This window comes from Anoplopoma fimbria, chromosome 21, assembly GCF_027596085.1.
Source record: "Anoplopoma fimbria isolate UVic2021 breed Golden Eagle Sablefish chromosome 21, Afim_UVic_2022, whole genome shotgun sequence".
In the NCBI taxonomy this organism is placed as follows: domain Eukaryota; kingdom Metazoa; phylum Chordata; class Actinopteri; order Perciformes; family Anoplopomatidae; genus Anoplopoma; species Anoplopoma fimbria.
The window spans coordinates 8,760,416-8,782,351 of record NC_072469.1 but is presented as its reverse complement, the minus strand read 5'-3'; the positions used below and the strand labels follow the sequence as shown (position 1 = coordinate 8,782,351).

Below are 21,936 nucleotides of genomic sequence, written 5' to 3'. Positions count from 1 at the left end.
TAAAACAAATATATAAAAAAAGGATCTAACAAAGAAATTAATCATTTTACGGGGAACCCAAAGTAAGATTCCAGACTGAAGGTTGCTTTGCTCTCGAGTTTGAAAGCAGCCAGATTGTATTCTTGCAAGTTGAGACACAGAATATCCTGCAGCTCCTTTATAAGAGCAATGATGACTGTGGACTTAGGGAATGTCCTTAAGGACAACTTGATCATTTTAATTAATTTGTTTAATTTAAGAACATCTGTTTTTTTCTTTATATACTTAAATCCAACCATGAATAGAAAACCAAAATAGTTTCAGTTTTAATGAGAATTTGTTTAAAGAGATGCTATTAGAGCCTTTTACTATCAAGACTGTTGTTCTTAGAAACAGTCAGCAGTCCCACTGGTGCTTTCATGAAACAATTTTGACTGATTATATAATGAATGAGAAAACATGCAGTTAATGCTCGTGTTTCAGAGAGAAATGCAGACTACAACACCGCCAGAGTGTGCAGAGTGCCAGCATGGAAAAAGACATTAACACAGTGCACGTGTGGATGTGTGTGTGCATGTAGGTGTGTGCATGTGTTTCAGAGAAGGGGCTACACTGAAGTGCTCAGCTGGGAGCATCCAGTCAGTGACCCCTGTCTTTCCAACTGTGTGGAGAGAACTCTTCAGTGTACATGCATGAGTGTGTGTGTGTGTGTGTGTGTGTGTGTGTGTGTGCGTGTGTGCGCGCACAGGGCAAAAAGAGAGAGACAAAGAGAGAGTGAGCTAGAAGTACAGCACAAAGAACAGAGGAGGATTGTGCGCTGCTGAGGCTGCTCAGGTTCGCTCCGAGCACGTCGTCGAAAATGCTGCAGCTCACAAAGCACGGCCTGAGGAGAAGTCCTGAACTACACTGGCCTTTGCACTTTTACACCGACATCAACTCACACAGGGCGAGGTGTATCTGTCTGGTCAAGCCCGGTTCAACAGACTCCCAAAGCCGTGGAGAAACAGCACACTCACTGTACGCATGCAGTTCTTTCTCATTTAACATTCAATAGTGGCGCACTACCCTCTGCACATTTCACGCATCTCGTTCAGCACAGATATGGAAACTAAAATGATATACGTTTGAATTTGAAAACTGACAATGTGTTCTAAGTGTGTTTACAAATGTGTAAAATAAAAAAAACTAAACTAAATTCATTTAGTTGAAAATTTAAATAATTTACGGCTTTATTTTATTTTTAAAATGTACTGAATTTACAAATGCAAACTGCATAATATATGTCAAATATATTATGCATATATGTGGTCATCAGCATGTAACATTTTCCTTTCAAAATAAACTTTTGATTTATCTAAACAATAATTTAGACATAATTTAAACCCTGACTGTTTATCAAGTCATTCTCTGTAACTAGAATATAGAGATTGAGGAAAATATAAACAAAGAAAGAGGTCAATTGGTGAAAAGTAAAAAATAAAAATAATAATTTGAATCTGCTAAATATCCATAACTGACCATCACCAAAATAAATGTAGAAACCATAAATCATGGGCCATTATGTGCCTGTGCAAATAGTTGATAGTGAGTAATTGCCATTCAAAATTAAATAAAGTTTCTGTAACCAACATTTGTCATAAATCTACAAGGGTTTTGGAAATATAAATAAAAAATGTAATGTTATTTAAAGAAACATTTATTTCCTCTCCGCTGTTACAACCAAAATTTGAAGAAAAAAATAAATATATCTCCTATTTTTCCTTTAATCATTCTCAGCGTGATGGTGTTTTCCACAATCAAGTTTTACGGTGTGCCAGCAGGACACCTTGTCCACAGGGACTCTCCGTAGAAAGAGGTCAGTACCAGGTGCTACCGACCCTCTCATGCTATTACCACCAGACCGTCATGGCTTTCTGTCCCATTTTACCTTGCGTACACCCTCCCCCCCCCAAAAAAAACAACAACAAGACAACAGGATGGCACCACAACAGCTGCATGTTCTGCAGCTTTGTCCATTTACAGCACATTTCATGGCTTTCATGGATTTATTTCTCCCTTAGTTTCGTGAAATGGAGACCGCCATGTAGCAAAAAAAACATGGAGGACTCATTTTGTTTAGGCAAGTTGCAAGCATAGAGGCAGTAAAAACTAAAATGGAGAGGGTGATTTCATTTTTTGAAAGGGGGAATAGAAGGCGGTAGTGTAGAGCGTAGAGTTGCAATGCACCGTACGCCATTCTGCTCAAACGTAGACTTGGAGCACCCTCTACCCCTCGCAAGTCAAAATGCAGGCCTGCTCCAGAGTCCTCCGGTTACTACGTCTGTAATTGTCTGGGAGCCAGGCCTCGCTCCTGCTCTCCAGAATTTTAACAGAAACCATGAGAAGGGAAGCTTCTTTAAAAGGCTTCATCAACTGTGACCAACCGCCGTCAGCAGTAACCCATGTTATACAGGCTGCCGTTATGACACCCTCAAAGGGCTGCCCCTGAGGAGGCAGGCGACAGGGAGGGGGGGGGGGGTACAAGGGGAACAGGGCCTCAGAAGTTTCCCACCTTCCCTTGAACCGCAGCCGCGAACCCTCGGCAGGAGGTGGACAGGGCCAGCTTTGAAAAATAACACCTTTGTGATCCCCAGTGTTTGGGGATGGATCGTGGTCTGCAGATGGCTCCGGATACTCTGCTATGGACGGATGGGACGGACAGAGAGAGGGGGAAGAAAAGAGCAGACAAAGCCCTTTTTTGTCCAAGTTGCCAGTTAATATATCTAAATATTATCTCATCTTGCAAAGTTCTGGTATTATTTTATTCTAATGAAGCAGTTTCAATTTCGAGCATCGAGAGACTGATAAAAGAATATATAATAGTAACAATAGTCCATGCTCAACAATGCTCATGTCAACGTGTACAAATACAACACTGAAGAACTGGCACACAAAATGCAAACAAAGATGCTCCGCTGTAGGCAGTTTTACAACAGAGCCTCCTCTAGTCATGGTGATGAATATGAGCTGCAATTAAGTTATACGGAAAAAGCCGCCATCACAGTTCACACGTGTCCTGCATGTGGCTAGCTAATGGGCCCGAGTGCAGACGTAGGAACGGGAAGCCAAAAGAGTTTTTTGTACAGGGGGGAATAAATTATTACGGGCCCCGGCAACAGTGACAGCGTTTCTTCCAACCCCCCCACCCCAGTCTGGGAGAAGAAAACAGTGTGCTGAACTTCTAACCCCCGATATTCTGAAATTTTTAGCTGCAGTTGACAGTCGGTAACCGGCACTTGACAGCAAGCTCACGAAGGGCTGGTGACACTTTCCTGCATCTCAGCAGGGTCCTCGAAAGATTTGGCCCTTTGGTAAAGGTGATCGGCTGTTATGCTGTTGTTCCTTCCCTCCTCCTGGCTCTCAATATGGAAGAGAGCAGGTCTGATCTACTTTCACACATTGTTTACATCTTTCCCTCGTCTTGTTCGGTTGCTAGCTTCATGGACAGATCAAATTAATCAAAGGCAAATGTCACAGTATGAATGTCCTCTTTTTACCGACCAGCGAACGGCCAATAATACATATCAGTGACAAAAATTAAGGATTTTATTCAAGCAAAAATAGGCAGACTTGTTCTTGTAATATTAGTTGTCTTCTTTTAAACTTTTTTCACATGTCGTGGAAGGTTTTCTACCTACAAATTTTTTATGTGATGATTGTGTTACAGTATTCGTATAACAACTCAGCTCACAAAGTCAGCGTGGGTGCCAGTCTGGGAGCTCGGTGCAGAAGACAGTGCCTCGTGAAGGCTTGTGTTGCCTCCAAACAGCTGTGGTGCCTCTTTTGTGTTATTTGGAGGGCCTGTTGCCCCTGCTCTATTCAGGGCTTTCACACCAGTCTCACTCACTTCTCACTCCCTGGGTTCCTCCTCACAGGTCATAAATTAAGCGGAGGGAGGGGAGGCTTGAGATCAGAGAAAAAGATCAGTCAGGACCTCATTTCAGTTCCCTTTTTAGTTTTTTAAAAATCACACATTCTGTGATATGACAGTGCCCAAAAGAGTCAAAATTTCATAAGCAAACGGTAAGAAGCGAACCTGCTGCTTCGGAGGGCAAAGACAAGTCTGAGGATTAAGTTAAGACCGGGGAGGATTTGGGGATTTATCCACTTGGGGCCACACTGCTGTTGACACTATATGTTATTTTAATGAGTGTTGTGGCGTAGTGGTTAATGTGGCCACAGCTCATGGCTCAGAGGTGTTGCTAGGCTGTGCATATGCGTGTGTGTGTGTGTGTGTGTGTGTGTGTGTGTGCATGAGAAGTTGGTGGGGGATGTGGGGGGTCAAAATACGGTTACGGTGACAAGCACTGGGATAACTCATACCGCCTCTCCTGTCAAAACAAAGACTGGGCTACTTGAAGTGAATGAGGCTGGCAGAGCGGTACTTTAACTGGAGGACGCTTTTGATGCTGCAGACTTTTATTTTTCTTTCATGTGTTTAGAAGGACTCCATTCTCATTTTCACTATTCAGATTTTTTTTTTTTAAATGCATCATGATGGACATATTGTATTCAGTATGGTCGACATACTCAAGCCAGCAGGGCATACTGTGACAATGACTTAATGACATGAATAGGGGGAAATATTGCACAGTTCAGTAGCTGTATTGCGTGCCATTATCCCTTTGTGAAACAGAAAAAGATCAAAATTATGAAATATCATGCGACACATGCGGGACCCATTCAGCGGTATCACAAAACTCCCATTGAAAAACGGTTAAATGGCTTTGCGTGAGGCTGTGTACGGAACCATATGGACGCCTCCACATCTCCTCATTTCATACATGTTTCTTTTGACATCAATAATGCCTCGGTATCCAGTGGCGCTTGGAACACATCCAAAACAATTATAAAGTTGCCGTGGAAACTGAGGTCCTGTGCCAGGGCGAGGCATACTGTCTCTGCTCAGATAACCGCATGGAAAGTCACGGCAAACAAAGCACTTGTCAGGGGTGCAGAAATGGGAGAAATAAAAAGGAGGGAGGGAGATGAGGGATGGGCAGAGGTGAAGAGACAGAGACAGAATAACAAAAGCGGTGGATGTGGCAAATTTGGACATCCACAGATGATGAAAACGTGCACAATAGATTTGCATTTTTGTGTGTGTGTGGGGGTGTGAATTACAGAGAGACCTACTCTCCTAACATCACTATAAAAAAAAAAAGTCAGATTTAAGCTGAGAATAGGTGCTTTGTTGAGGTTCAGATAAGGGTTAAATTAAGGCAGGTACGGTACAACTATGCATGCTTGTGTGCACATAAATAAATATTATCATGGCAAACTAACACACAACCCCTCTGTGACACATGCAATTTTGTGTGTGGAACATAGGGACCGGTGTAATGTATTGTAACCTTATGCTAACCTAATGAACAAGAGGACGAAAGCGGTGTAATGGAGGCATTTTTACATTCATCTTTAGGCTCCTCATTATGCGCCGAATATGACAACCTCGTTAGGAGTGCACGAAAGATTACCCATGCGGGTAAAGAGCACCACCTTAACGCCACAAAAAAACACACAGAATTGTAAAACAGGTAGGAATGTAGAGAGCAGAGACTTTACAGTTGGTGTGGGCGCACACACACACACACACACACCATACACACACACACACACACACACACACACACACTCACACACACTCACACACACACCACCACACACACACACTGACACACACACCACACACACTCACACACACACTCACTCACACACACCATACACACACACTCACACACACACCATACACACACACTCACACATACACACACACTCACACACACACACCATCACACACACACCATACACACACACACACACACACAAAAAAAATCCCTGGTGGGAGTAACTGGGCTTTTGGAGTCAGAAAGACATTCTGACTGGCTTTCAAAGACCCCTGACTGTCCGGTCTGTTTATTCAGATGGGAGCACAGAACGCCACCATTTCAAAGTCGTTGCAATACTTTGTTTTGATCTCACTGATGAAGAACATGAGTTTCAGGGTTCTGGTCGGGCAGTTTGGCTGATAAAAAGGGCCCTTGACGCTACCAACAGTACAGTTTTATTTTACTTGTGATAAAAGCCTAATTAAATACATATCTAAAAAGTAAAAATGTATGATTAATGTAAAAAAAAATATGATATATCTGTACAGCAGAAAACTCACTACTTATTATAAATGCTGTGCTTTCTAGGATATATGAGGTCACTGTAAGCAATTACAGTAAGAAGAATCAATTAAAGCATGCTTTTAGTTGTCTGTGCCTGACGTGTCAGCAGATCTGTGTGCGAGTCATCATTTGTTCTCATTAGCGTTTCTTGGGGAAATCAGTAGCGCTTGAGGAAATCAGGTAATTTGTATCCAGCAAATAAGGATACTTGGCCAAACAGCGTTGTGTCATTTGTAACAGGGTAGTAAGTGTATTTTGTGCGTGTGTACTGTGTGTACAGCTGTGTGTGTGTCTATTTGGAACTTTTGTGTTTAACAATAAAAAGGCAATTTCTGCATTAGTCTTGGTAATGGCCATGAGGCAGAGAATCATTAGCTCAACACTGCTCTCCAGTGGATACAAAGTATAACAACACACACATGCAGTTCAGGCGCACACTAGATGTGTGTAATGAGGATGTAAAAAGTTTGGTTCAGATATTATGTGATGCAGTGCAGTAATCAGACTGGTTCATGTTTTTAACGTAGAATTTGCTCAGCTTCTTAAAATATGCATAATGATAAAGGGATTTGTTTATCCCCAAGAAAGCTCATCTTTCATCTGGTTTTGAGTTTTCCTTTCTCTACATTACTGTTTACATTGAACTCATCAGGTCAGGATGGTGAGCCCTGCAGCCATCTTTGACCTTCATGTCTGTGTTGCTCGAGTGTGCAGCTGAGTGACATGCAGCACAGCTTTGTGGTTCCAGCTGTCAACAGTTATTCCCCCACTGCACAGGGACGACAAAACTATAGGGTCTCTCATAACATGCAATTTACTAGAATACAGATGCAACACAACCACTGCTTGACATCTGATAGTATAAATGTAACTTGAACAGAAGCACAATGCTATTCTTGGAGGATTGCATTCATTCAGTTTACGTATTGTGCCTAAACACATTCCATATTTTCATTGCCAACATTTACAAATGTGTGTGTTTTTATGATGTATATGTGTTGTTGTAAATGTGTCATTCTTAATATAACACCAAGCCCTATTCCTTGTTTGTGCAAAACGTACTCGTCAATAAACTGTTTCTGATCCATATGTATCCTGATAATCTGCACAGACTTGTATTCTAACTGTTAAAATGGGTTAGAGGGATGACCACAGGATTAGAAAAACTTAAAACGCACTATCTTCTTAAAACAATTCAGTAGGGTTGGAAGCCTGTTTATGTTGTCTAACCATAAAAGTATAATATATAATATATAATTACATTACATTATTACATTACATTATATATAATGTTATAGTTAACAAGAGACAAAGATAAAAGTTATTCATGAAACATCTTAGCCCTTAAGAGAGCTCCTAGGGTGAAAACTGTTAGGAGTAGGGATGAGGACTTTTAAGAGGCTTACAGGATTATTTAGCAGTGGAGAAAATGGTGGAAAGACAAAAAGGTAGGAAATATATTCTCCTAACACTAAATTACAGTGAGTTAATGAAACGCCACAGATTACATCATGCAGGGGCAATGTTTGTGGTCAATCTCATTTTGCTCACATCTCCCACCCAACGCAATAATGCTATAATGCCAGATATTAAAGTGATCCCAACACTGACATATTTGGCAAAACGTAGTCCCAACATGACAATACAATTATCTAAAATAAAATATAGCACATCATGTAGATGTTGAGGTTTTTTATTAACAATGTTTTTTTGTAAAACATCCCATTGTGCTGTGCATGTAATAATATCATAACATATGATTATATTGTAATACATTGTACGTATTATGATGCTTGTGTGGCATCTAGACTGAAAGAAAGACGCCCATTCAAACCTCTTTTTAGCTTCTAATATGTGCTTATTAATCAGAAACTAGTACTCCAATAAAAACTTCTGGCATAAGCAGGTATTGAATTTGTCCATTTGGGCCGTGTCAGGTTATTCTTAAATAAAAAATCTAGCTCCCTCTTGTGGACAAGACCGGGACACATCAAGCCATAACACATCCTTTCCCAAATAAACAACTTCTAGTCGACTATCAGAATCAATTATTATTATAAGATGGAAAGATATTGTTGTAATCCAGTGATGGTTTATGTTTCAGTTAAAGTACGCTCATAGCACAGATACACGCACACAAAAGCAGTGCACACACACACGCACACACATTATTGTATGATGAAAAATTGTTTAACAAAGAAAATATAAATAAATAAATAAGGGCTTTGAACATCTGAACTAGAAACTACTACATTACATAAGTCTTTTAGTTCTCACACAATATAGCTACAAGCATACAGTTCTATATAAATGAATACATCTTGACTATTAATATGACCAAATTACACAGATGATATTTTGCATACGATCCATAATGACAGCAGTCTTTCTTTTACACACTGTATAACAGCACTTGCCTGCCATGGTTTTCCCTTTTCATGTACTTGTATATGGATGGTATCCTACTATTCAAGTTTTTTAAAGTAGTCACTAAAAGGTTCTAGGCCCAGATGTGCTCAGCGAACATATTGTAAACACAAATGAAAACTTCCTCACAAACATTGTATTAGAACACTGCACTGTGTACTAACAGCCCAGTGACATGTGTTAACAACCAACCGGAGCAACTAAGACTAAAACCAACCTTCTCTTTCATTGTTCATGCAAAAATGTAACATGTATTCAACTCGGTACTTCCTTTTAAATGATCTGTTTGAAGGTTGTTTTATGTAAGGGCATTCAGGACTGATCATCATGGCTTTGTGGTTTTGTTTGGTTTCCTGTTTGGCTCCTAGTTAGTAGCTTCAAAGAACATGAAATCCTGTGTAGAGAAACACCAAAAAGAAAGTGTTAATGGCAAAGCAAATGCATTTAATTGACACAGTATACCTAAATGAGGTTAAACTAGATCGGAGGAGTAGAATGAATTCACTGATTTCTAGTCAGGGCCAAATTGTCAGTAAAAACATCCTGAGAGTTTTGTTTTTGAAGCATTTTAGCAAATGCGGGTCGTGACACGACAGACAGTTGCTCTAAAAAGCTGGTTTGCATTTGTGGTGATTTGGATGGATTCAGATCATATTTCCCACAGAATGTAGGCTACAGTAAGTGGTGCATTAAGTGGTAGGTACACAAAGCTCCAACTAGCAGTGAACGGTAAGATATAATTCCCCATGTAAGTTGGGTCATACGAGGCTACTGCATTTGTAACAGCCACATTTTGGCAATGGCTACTCTCATTTTGCAATGGGAGTATCTGAAACAAAAAAAGGCTTCACAAGGTATTTCGTAACTTTGGTTTACGTTGATAAACAATTAAAGACACAATATAAATGGCTATTACTTTACTTACAATGAGAAAACATGCACCGATCATTACAGCCTTCATTCTCACATCCAGATCCACACATTTAAACACACTGAGTATTTGATATTTACACTGCAGTTGAGAGTTCACTACACATGTGAGCTATGCAGCGGTGTAAGGTCCTGTTCATTGAGTTACAAATACAAATATCGCATGGTCACTGTCCAAAATATTCTTATATTCAAGTATGCAATCTCTTAATGTTTACATTAAGAGATTGCATACTTGATAGCATGTGTTCTATTTAATAAAAGTCCTATTAAAGACGAGATTGGTCAACCCAATGTCCCTTAGAAAACTGAAGCTAAACTTACATATCTGACACAAACAGTCCCAATGACTGATCGTAGATATTTAAGCAAGAATGAAACTCAAACAATGTCAACTAATGCTACATGATCATCTATGATTAACAATACTGTAAAACATCTAGTTAAAGCTTGCTTTTCCTGATTGGAAACACAATTGTCACTTGCGAAAGTTGTTTCAATCAACATCAACTGATAACATCTATATATATTACATTACATTACATTACAGTCATTTAGCAGACGCTTTTATCCAAAGCGACTTACAGGAAGTGTATTCAACATAGGTATTCAAGAGAACTACTAGTCACCAGAAGTCATAAGTGCATCTCCTTTCTTAAACAAGCATCTAAAAGCATAAACCAGAGCAAAAGTATAGTGCAGAGGCAAATTACTACGAAAACAATAATTGCAACAGACTAATACGAATATATTAGTCTTCCTCGTAGCACTTATTGCACTCGTATTAGTTGCTGCACTTACTGTATTCGTATCAGTTCGCTGCACTTATTGAATTCATATTTGTTTACTGCACTTATCCTATTCGTAGTAGTTTGTAGCACTTATTATATTCGTATTAGTCTGTTGCAATTATTGTTTTCGTAGTAATTTGCCTCTGCACTATACTTTTGCTCTGGCTTATGCTTTAAGATGCTTGTTTAAGAAAGGAGATGCACTTATGACTTCTGGTGACTAGTAGTTCTCTTGAATACCTATGTTGAATACACTTCCTGTAAGTCGCTTTGGATAAAAGCGTCTGCTAAATGACTGTAATGTAATGTAATGTATAATAAGTGCTACAAACTACTACGAATAGGATAAGTGCAGTAAACGAATACGAATTCAATAAGTGCAGCGAACTGATACGAATACAGTGAGTGCAACAACTAATACAGAAATAAAGTTGATTTTAACTGTAAAATGTTTTCTTGACTGCAAACTGTTTAATAAAACAACGTGGCCCTTACTTTCAGTCTAGGTGTTCTATTATATTTTGTTCTAGATTGCAGTTGCGTTTCTCTTCTACACTGCCGTCTTATCATTGGCGCATGACAAAAGGGAAGTACGATGACGTCAACCAATGAGATTATAGGTTCATTACAGGGGCTTGGTTCCGGAGTGGCCTGTTATTGTTTTTTACAGCAGCAGTACATCTCGGTGAGTAATCCCGATTACCACTGTCTGTTTTTATACTGTATGCTGTAATAGTGTCAGTAGCATTGTGACGGCAGTTCATCGCTTTTAACAACAACTTAGCCGTCTGCTCTGGATAAAAAGGGAGGCGGCTCAAATCTCTCTCAACTAGCAAATATCAAACTCTTCCAAACACAACCAGTTCCATAGATCTGCACTGGAATGAGTCTGCGTATTGAAAAAAATAAAAATAAATAAAATAATAAAAACGAGTTATCGGTGTGTCTCGTGTTGGCTTTAGGCCTGATGTTTACGTGCAAGCGGCCGGAGTAACATCTCTCTCATGGTGGTGTATTCCCGTTAGAAGCGCCCGTCACTTCCAGATACAACCAAGGATAATCTGTGTGTCTCCCCCCCCCCCCCCTATGGGTGTGGACGAGCTGATCTTCTACTGATTTACCACCCCACCCCACCACCACCAGAGGACCGCCGGTGCTCCACCACACATGGTTCCTGTTACTTGTACAACACAGCGCAGACGCACAGTGAAACATGTGAACAGCTGCCGCGGCTCAGCGTTTGTTAGTGACGGTCGCCTAAAGAAACACAGGGTGGCGCTATTGTTTTCTCACAATATCAACAAAAAAAATAAATCATTGCATTTAATCAACAGATCTCCTTCCAGGCTGACAACATGGATATGTATGCTGTGCCCAACCCCGAAATACCAGGCTGTCCACCGGGATTAGAATACCTGACTCAGGTACGAATACAAGCTATTTAAGTTTTCCATTTCTTTGTTAGTTCTGCTGTCAGGCTGCACAACCAGCTCTGCTCCCAGTAGACCACATGACACTAATACACTAATACACTAATACACTGTGCAATACAATAGTTCTAATAGTTTCTGTCTGTATATATAATATTTCAGTTACTGTGGATTCTCTACTGTTCTTTACTGTTTTTTATTGCTCATTTGCTTATTTATAATACTTATTTGATCTTGTGGTTTTTTTTAATTTACTATGTCTCTTGTTTGCACTATCCTCTATGCTGCTGTAATCCTGTAAATGTCCCCGCTGCGGGACTAATAAAGGATTATCTTATCTTATTTAGTAAAGCAACCTTTAAAAATATTTATTTTATTCATTTTGTGCAGAGGAAATGAGCAAGTATAACTGACTTTTTCATTCCTTAATTATTTAACATAATCGCATCAAGATACAATATCACCAAATAGTCCAGTGACAGTAGAAACTGAAGAAGCATGTAACCTATACTACTCACTTCTATTAAATTATTAATACACTTTAAAAACATTTCACATCCTAAATCTAAATATACGGATGTTATAATGCAGTAATGCCCTGCGACAGACTGGCGACCTGTCCAGGGTGTACCCTGCCTTCGCCCATTGACAGCTGAGATCGGCTCCAGCACCCCTGCGACCCTTAACTGGATAAGCAGGTTACGGAAAATGGATGGATGGATGGATGGATGGATAATGCAGTAATGCTATAAGAGATGGGCCTTTTTCTTCTGTAAAGACGTTTTTACCACGTCACGGTAGGAAAAGCACAGGTGTAAATAATGAAATAAAGGAAGCTGCTTCGGTTTCAGGGTCCATTCTATTGTGAACGCTGACTCACTGTCACAGCTCACTGAGGCACCTCAATAGAGCAGAGTGCATCTTTAATGTTATCATTAACAGCTGTGCTTTTGCTCTGTTTGACAAGGGAAATGGTTTATTGTTAAAAAGGATATGAAACCCAGTGACTGTGGGAATACTACAACCCCCCTGTTGGAGTACTTAAACACATTAATGGTGCTTTAGAAGTACATAACAATGTCCACAAAGAAATATATATATACGTCTAGTGAAAAAACTCCACTCTAACTTTTTAAGCTCAACCGTACTGCTGCATTTAACTGAATCCACTGTGTGTGGTTGTCTTGTTTTTCTAGGTGGATCAGCTACTCATCAAACAGAAGGTTGAAGTTGTTGAAGGTAGAGTGTGTAAACATGCATTAACGTCTGATAAAATACATAAATCATGCTGCTAGTTATGTTTAGCACGGATGGGTTTTGCATGGGTCTGGATAGCAATGACATCTTTAAATGTATTGTTTCGTCCACTCAGCCCTCGTCGGTTTTGAAAGCAACAACAAATATGAAGTCCGCAACAGCCTGGGTCAGAACGTGTTCTACGCCGTCGAGGAGAACGACTGTCTGAGTCGACAGTGTTGCGGTCCCATGCGCTCCTTCACCATCCACGTCCTTGACAACTTTGGACAGGAGGTCATCACCGTCACCAGGCCACTTAAGTGCATGTCATGCTGCTTCCCCTGTTGTCTACAAGAGGTGGGTGAGACCACGTTTCAACATGCTGTGTCCATGAAATAACAGTGTTCAAGGTGTTTTGTTTTTTTTGTTCGCAATGTCACTAACTGTGTACACTCAATTTTGTCTAGTTTTTCTTGTGATCATTTGGCTTCAAATGACACTCTGTTACAATCCCTCACTCAGCTGGAGGTGCAGTCTCCCCCTGGTAACACGGTGGGGTACGTTATACAACAGTGGCACCCGTTCTCCCCCAAATTCATCGTCACCAACGAACAGTCCGAGCCTGTACTGAAGATCCACGGGCCCTTCTGTGGATGGAGCTGCCTACCAGATGTTGACTTTGAGGTGGGTTTATCTAAACACAGAGATCCATTAAATTTGTGAAAACATTTTTTTTCCCCAAGGGATCATCCTTGAACACTGAAGCTGGAAATATGTTTCCAATCAGAGTGGGCTGAAGCTTGGATGAAGCCCATTGCACAGGGCATGTTCTTGTGTGGCACAGTGTGGCCATTGTTCCACGGCTCAGCTGGTTTTATTAGATTGAGCTGTGAAGGGGATTTGGGTCAGTGATGCAGACCTTTTACCAGACCCAGAGGAGGGGTAACTGAAGCATGATATTACCATCCCGGTTCTTCCCTTTGCTACTTTGAAGTCATTACTGGGATAGAAAATTCAAATTACCATGGCAGAGGGTAAAAAAGTGAAATTGGATGGGATTATGAATTGTTCCCTGATCTCCCTCCAATGAAACCAAACAATTTTAGGGATTGATCTTCATCCTAAGGCAACACATGTCTGCATTTTGTTCTCTCTGTGGCTCTTTCTGCAGATTTTGACAATGGATGAAGTCAGTAAGATTGGGAAGATCAGTAAGCAGTGGACAGGGCTTCTTCGGGAAGCGTTCACAGATGCAGACAACTTTGGTATCCAGTTCCCCATGGATCTGGATGTGAGAATGAAGGCTGTAATGATCGGTGCATGTTTTCTCATTGTAAGTAAAGTAATAGCCATTTATATTGTGTCTTTAATTGTTTATCAACGTAAACCAAAGTTACGAAATACCTTGTGAAACCTTTTTTTGTTTCAGATACTCCCATTGCAAAATGAGAGTAGCCATTGCCAAAACGTGGCTGTAACAAATGCAGTAGCCTCGTATGACCCAACTTACATGGGGAATTATATCTTACCGTTCACTGCTAGTTGGAGCTTTGTGTACCTACCACTTAATGCACCACTTACTGTAGCCTACATTTTGTGGGAAATATGATCTGAATCCATCCAAATCACCACAAATGCAAACCAGCTTTTTAGAGCAACTGTCTGTCGTGTCACGACCCACATTTGCTAAAATGCTTCAAAAACAAAACTCTCAGGATGTTTTTACTGACAATTTGGCCCTGACTAGAAATCAGTGAATTAATTCTACTCCTCCGATCTAGTTTAACCTCATTTAGGTATACTGTGTCAATTAAATGCATTTGCTTTGCCATTAACACTTTCTTTTTGGTGTTTCTCTACACAGGATTTCATGTTCTTTGAAGCTACTAACTAGGAGCCAAACAGGAAACCAATGTAAGCATACAAACATTCCTGGAAGAACAAAACCACAAAGCCATGATGATCAGTCCTGAATGCCCTTACATAGAACAACCTTCAAACAGATCATTTAAAAGGAAGTACCGAGTTGAATACATGTTACATTTTTGCATGAACAATGAAATAGAAGGTTGGTTTTAGTCTTAGTTGCTCCGGTTGGTTGTTAACACATGTCACTGGGCTGTTAGTACACAGTGCAGTGTTCTAATACAATGTTTGTGAGGAAGTTTTCATTTGTGTTTACATTATGTTCGCTGAGCACATCTGGGCCTAGAACCTTTAAGTGACTACTTACTTACTTACTAAAAACTTGAATAGTAGGATACCATCCATATACAAGTACATGAAAAGGGAAAACCATGGCAGGCAAGTGCTGTTATACAGTGTGTAAAAGAAAGACTGCTGTCATTATGGATCGTATGCAAAATATCATCTGTGTAATTTGGTCATATTAATAGTCAAGATGTATTAATTTATATAGAACTGTATGCTTGTAGCTATATTGTGTGAGAACTAAAATACTTATGTAATGTAGTAGTTTCTAGTTCAGATGTTCAAAGCCCTTATTTATTTATTCATATTTTCTTTGTTAAACAATTTTTCATCATACAATAATGTGTGTGTGTGTGCACTGCTTTTGTGTGCGTGTGTGTGTGTGCAATGAGCGTACTTTAACTGAAACATAAACCATCACTGGATTATAACAATATCTTTCCATCTTGTAATAATAATTGATTCTGATAGTCGACTAGAAGTTGTTTATTTGGGAAAGGATGTGTTATGGCTTGATGTGTCCCGGTCTTGTCCACAAGAGGGAGCTAGATTTTTATTTAAGAATAACCTGACACGGCCCAAATGGACAAATTCAATACCTGCTTATGCCAGAAGTTTTTATTGGAGTACTAGTTTCTGAAAACCATGTATATTTTTTGGACAAACTCAGGTTGAAATGCATGCTACTTTATTAAAGAGATGGCTACCGCTCCAAGAAACACACACCTGCATCTAATACTATGAATATAAAGATAGTGATCTTTTGAAGGAGATTTAGAAAACTAAATCATCTAAATATAATATATATTACATTTCCTGGTATATCAACTTGAATGTTAATCTTTCTCACTGTCAAATGTAAAATTATGTGATTGGGGATGGTAAAAAGTAAAGTATTGTAGCAAAGACATCATCTATGTGCTACAACAACATTAAGGCCATTAAAGCTCGTTTGTAGCATCATGATAATAGCATGTATGTCATCTGTGGTTCAGGAAAACTGGAAAAACACCCATCTTAAGTCATTTTCTAACAGATATTAAGTGTTAAAAGCTTTTAAGGCTATTATTTTTGTAATAAAGTACAGCAAACTGCCATTTGGAAGAGCTTATATTTCCAGTGACTTAACTTCTCTTGTGTCAACAGTGTTTAATTGTGTTTGACTATTTTTCAAAACTTGATTTTAGGACTAAATACATAATTAAGTGCTAAAGAATGGGTGGATGTTTTTTGCAGTCTACTGTTTGCATGGCTTAAGTTGTTGGTGTACAACTCTAAGTAAATTTGATATTACATTCTCGCCATTAAGATTACTTTGATCATTGAGTTGAATGGATTAATAGTATGAGATGCTGGTGCTATGTCCTCTGAAGGCTCTGTGATTGTGTTTAAAAGCCAAAAATGTAAGTCAGAATGTGATACAAAGGGAGTTTAGCTATTCCCAGTCAGCTATGTTTTTAAAAGAACCGTACTTTTGCACTAATGCTGTGAATTACTTCAAGTCATGCAATGAATGCAAACAAACTCTGTGAGGTTAGCTTAAATTGTGCAAATAGTTCATGGAAACCCTTCAATTAAAAATATATATATTGTGATGTGTGCAGTTCTTTTGGTTTTTCATCATCACAAACCACTGAGCCTTGAAACAAATAAAAGACTCTTTATATTAGAACTAGTTACTACCAGGGACCTTCAGTCCTTTCAATACAGTTTGAAACTGGGGCAAAGAAACCAGCCTGCAGAGTATAGCCGTCCTTGAAGGAAAACCTGAAAAGGAAACAAACACATTTCATTTTCTCTCTTTTCAAGTAAGCCATTAACCTGAAGCCCTGAACCTTGGGTGTAACAAATAGAACTAATTTAAAACAGCTTTTCAAAGATTTTTTTAATCACACATCAATGAAAAGAGCTTCTGGAGCAAGGCTTGGCTAGAGGGTTAAATCCTTCCTGAGGCAGTTTGGAACAGCTCATACAGAAGCTTTTCACAAATTGTTTCTCCTGTGGAACAATAGCAAATTCTCATTTGAGATTTGATTGATGGAAGATTCCAAAATAATCACTATTGTGTAGGTATTCATTCACATTTTGGTGGGCCTGATGACAGTGTGTTCATAGATTTTGTCAATACTCCATGTTGTTGAGAAATCATTCTTATAATACAAAGAAAGTTAAGAGTACAGTCTAGACCTGCTCTTTATGAAAAGTGTCATAAGATAACTACAGTTGGGTTTTGGCACCATAGAAATAGAAATGTATTTGACTTAATAATTTGAGCCCACTGGTCTCATTTAATGTTTCACATGAATACACTGCATTATCTCAGATGGAGAATTTCTGTGATTCATGGCAAAGCCCCCTTTTGTGATAATGATAGTTTTACACATTGCTGTTGGCATGGCTTTCTGGAAGATATGACGTAGCACTGCTCTTGTTGTGTTGTGGTTGGAAAACAATGAGAACTATGGAGGGCCTGAACATGGAGGGCCAGAGAGGACCCGGGTAGGGATCATTTCTTTTTCCATTTTTACGTGTGATCATGGGAACATTTTCAGTCATAGTAGTCGAATGGCTTTTGGGACAGCAATGTTGGTCTGTCAGTTCAGGTGATCCACCACTTTGGTCCAGACGTATAAATGTCTCAGCAACTATTGGTGGACTATCATGACATTTGGTACAGATATTCAATTGTCAAGAGGATGAATCATAATGATTTTACTCTAAAAGGTCAAAGTTTTAAATCCGGAGAAATATCTCAACATCTGCTAGATGAATTGGCACAACATTTAGTATAGCCATTGTTCCAAGAGGATGAAGTCAATGGAATTTGGTAATCCTCTAACATTATTGGATAGATTGACATGAAGTTTGGTACATACATGCATGTTCCCCACAGGATGAACCAAGCATTGTTACTAATCCCTTCGATTCTGGTCTATGCTGTCATTAGGTAAAAATGAAATTACTTTCATTTATGACCAAATACCTTCAAAACTAATGGCAACCCAATCAACCTAAGCTGTACTCTTTATTTCATGGTAAAAGCAGATGTTTGATGTTAAAATAGATGTGTTTTACCGCTGTATGGCGACAGGATTCACTAAACTTGTTATCTCCCACCCCTACCTTAACGTTATTGGATGTCATGCCCCAACTCGGCAAACTAATAGTTGCGGGAAGAAGTGGATGTAGTTGGTGACGCTGACTCATCATAGGCTACAGAGATGTGCTCTAGTGGACAGCCACAATACATACGTTCATATGCTTCACAGTCCCTACAGGAAAGACGTCTGCCCGTCCAATATCCATGTTTATTTTTCATTGTTGCAGATTCTCAGCAGCTGTCATACAAAGAGTGCGCATTGGCTGAGCCTACTACTCAACTATATACATATCCTGTAACCCAAAGGTAGCTTTTAGCTGAGTTTTCGCTTGTTTCCTCAGTTGTAAATATAAAGTGTAAACTCTCGACTTTGAACTCCTAGTGACCCCGCTTTTCAGTACTGCACTGGGAACTTGAAGTCAGTACAGGAACAGCTGTGTTCCACAAAGATTGATGTATAACTACTCAGTGTTTCCTCATTTTTGGAAAGACTGTGGTCTCCACATCCTCTAGGGGTATTCTGTAACAGGACGTACATTTCTGGATTCTCAGGAATTGTGCAGTCAGATAAAATCATGTTTGGTATTAATAAAAGACACTCAGACCACAAAAGCGATATCAAAGAAGTCATTACAGCAGTGATATGTGGGCTAAAATGTCCCAGACTGTGGAAAACACAGATGTTTTCTCCAGCTACAGTATGCAATGTTCTGGCTTTTTTCACATTCAATTTGAAATTCAATTTTCGTTATAATTAAACATTTATTGAAACTTTGCAGCCCCAAAACAGTGATTGATAATTTTGTGTTACAGTAAATGTCTTGAATAATGACAGAAGCGGTTGCACAAGTGAGGGTTGTCAGGGTTCGACCAAACAACATGACAAACAACTTAAACATACTTTGTTTCTGTGATTGCAGAAGTTGGAGTAACTAGCCAGCCTCTTGGTGTTAAGTGTTTACACACATAAGGAGCTGTGGGCTGACGGTTCTTCTATTGTTTGTTTCATTTGGACTACTGGGTTGAATTACTGCACACATTTTGGGTATGAATTGGCATTGTGAAGACTGATTGGGAGAGTTTTCCATAAATAAGTCCTGTGATAACAAATCAGTGAAACCAGATTATTTATGGAAACTATGTTTAAACTATGTTTCTAGCCAACATGGAAGAAAAAAAATATACTTCTCTGATTACTCTTGGAGCCCAACATACACCTACAAATAGTGAGTGTAGTTTGCTCACTACAGAGCGCATACAGGATCTGGAATTTATGGTGCTTTCAGCCCACTGTGAGAAACAAACGACTGAGGCAACATATGTGCAAACACAGCCAAGGAAAACACCATATACAAACAATTGGGGGACAGAGAGCAGACGTGAATTATAAAATGGGGGATGATTATTTACTTTTACACACACATTCCTGAGAACAAATCAAAGACTGGGGACATGTTAGACCCCGCCAGTCTCCTAATATTGACTCTGTAGGAAACATACTGCTGCTTTTGTTACATTTCTATCAACAGACTGTATTGAGGAATAAAAGGTAAGTTTGTTTTTACCTACAATACATGCTCCCTGGCAATTAAAGCATGAATAATGATTTTCAATGAAGCCAAATCTAATCAAAACCTAACCTTTAGGAGTTTAAGAGGCTATTCCTAACAACTTGTGGGACACAGGACCCGAATCCAAGTCTACGTTGTCAAAGTCCTGGGCTTTGTACATCTAATTAACCACACCGACCTTCTTCCATGTGACTTCTGGGAAAAATAAAGATGTCACCCTTCCTGCATTTGAAAAACCATCGGCCAGGCAACCATTACAATACTTCCAAACTGTATTTGGCAAAAAGAATTGGTAATGTGTTCACATATTTTTAGGATAATTAAGGTGGCACTGGAAGGACAGAATTAATGCAAGGTTGAATCTCTTCTCCTTGACTTACTTCTGGTATGTTTCCTTAGAAGCCATTTGGTTTTAACATGGCTGCTTAATGATGGCATTCAAATGAAAGGCCAGCAAAGGGGCTTATTATGGGTAATTTTCTAGGAACACTGCCCCCAAGCTCCAGTCTCTATTTATACAACCGAAAATCGCCCAGCTTTGAAAATTGCAAACAAATATTTGACTGTGCATTAAATACAATTTGCTGCTTAAATTTTTACAGTAAACTCATTCTTGCGGTCTGAGACAATAGAAGGCAGACCTCCCACGATCAAAGAGAATGAATCCATGTCTAACCTCTTTCCCCTTCTGTGAACACACTCTAGGCTGACAGTAAAATGTGCTTGCTGTGCTTGTTAAAGTTATTGTGTTAGATTAAATGCAGTGTTGATGAAACCCCTTCCTAGCCACCTCTAGACCACACCCTGAGCCATCGGATGCCTCGTGGCCTCATGAGTGGGACCAACGGAGACAGAACTGGGCCAGGGATGACGTAAAGATGAATTCCAAGGAAGATGAGCGAGTGAGGGAAAGGAGTACTGCCCTTTCCATTGATCTGGAGTAGTAGTTAAACTTTCTGCTGAGTGATCAAAGCATGTGGGATAAATATAAAACCCATTCTTTTACAATCATGGTGCAATTGTGGGTTCCTAGCAAGGTTTAGGGGGCCGAGCGTCTAGGATCTGTGACTCACCAGTGCAATTGGAAAACCATCCGGTGGCTCCACCAAAAGAGGCTCAAAAATAGAGTAGAGCGTAGAAAGAAATCCAAGGTGTGTCCCAACCACTGACGGTTATGTCATCTATATCAGTGTACTAAAGTCGTACACTGACATAGATGAGGGTCAACGTGTCCTTTACATTATATGCCCGCCATTATTGATGGAAGTCTTAAGGAAAAATAAGGAAATGAATGGAGGAATAATTGCAGTGCTCTTCTTCCTTTCTAGTTTAATATTGGGCATCTCCTTTATAGTCTGCCTCACTGATGTATCATCTATTCCTTCTTTTGGCTTGATTACATTTAAACGGCTCTTGTAAACCCACCGTCTCCACAACAGTGCTGAAAATAGATGATGGTATACTGTCGTCATAATGCTGGAACCCTGTTTAGTCTTTTACTAATGTGAGCAGTGAGGGCTGGAGGCTTTTGTGTTTTATTTGGCACTGAAATACGCCAGAATTAAAAAGCAGACTCCAGAGCACACCACCTGTGCTGTAAGAGAGTTCCAGACAGTCTGTTCTTCCTTTAAAGATTTGATAAACATCTGTATTTAGCCGTAAGTTCACATGTGCTGTAGCCAAAGTCTGCTGCCTTCTACTGCTACCCAGGCTATGGTGTGGGGATAATAATGTGCAAGTTTCCTGGTGAGTTCCTAGCTTTCCATTCCGCCCTCACCCACTTACCACAGCAGTCTCCCGGTCTCTGTATTCTGTATGTGCCAATTTTTTTCTGTAATTAAAGGTAATTTTCTCACCCACACCACATGCATCTCAAATTAAAACGTGTCATCAGTGTCACCGCTGCCACCATGGGCTCTTAACACGTGCCACATTTTTTGCAAATCATGAGTTTATAAAAGGTAAAAAAAACTACAATGTTTCTTTTAAGCTACAGTATTTCACATCTCCAGGTTCAGGCCTCTGATGGGATATTAAACAGCTCATATA

The 21,936-nt window shown here is 39.6% G+C and overlaps 1 protein-coding gene across 1 annotated transcript; it reads left to right on the top strand.

Annotated features, from left to right (window-relative positions):
- The first annotated feature begins 10,975 nt into the window (after positions 1–10,975).
- Positions 10,976–16,780, top strand: si:ch73-206p6.1 (phospholipid scramblase 1). Its single transcript, XM_054622867.1, has 7 exons — positions 10,976–11,024; positions 11,674–11,763; positions 12,966–13,008; positions 13,142–13,362; positions 13,528–13,689; positions 14,177–14,338; positions 14,870–16,780. The coding sequence occupies exons 2-7, from the start codon at positions 11,695–11,697 to the stop codon at positions 14,897–14,899; spliced, it is 687 nt and encodes a 228-aa protein (XP_054478842.1). The 5' UTR covers positions 10,976–11,024; positions 11,674–11,694; the 3' UTR covers positions 14,900–16,780.
- The last annotated feature ends 5,156 nt before the right edge of the window (positions 16,781–21,936 follow it).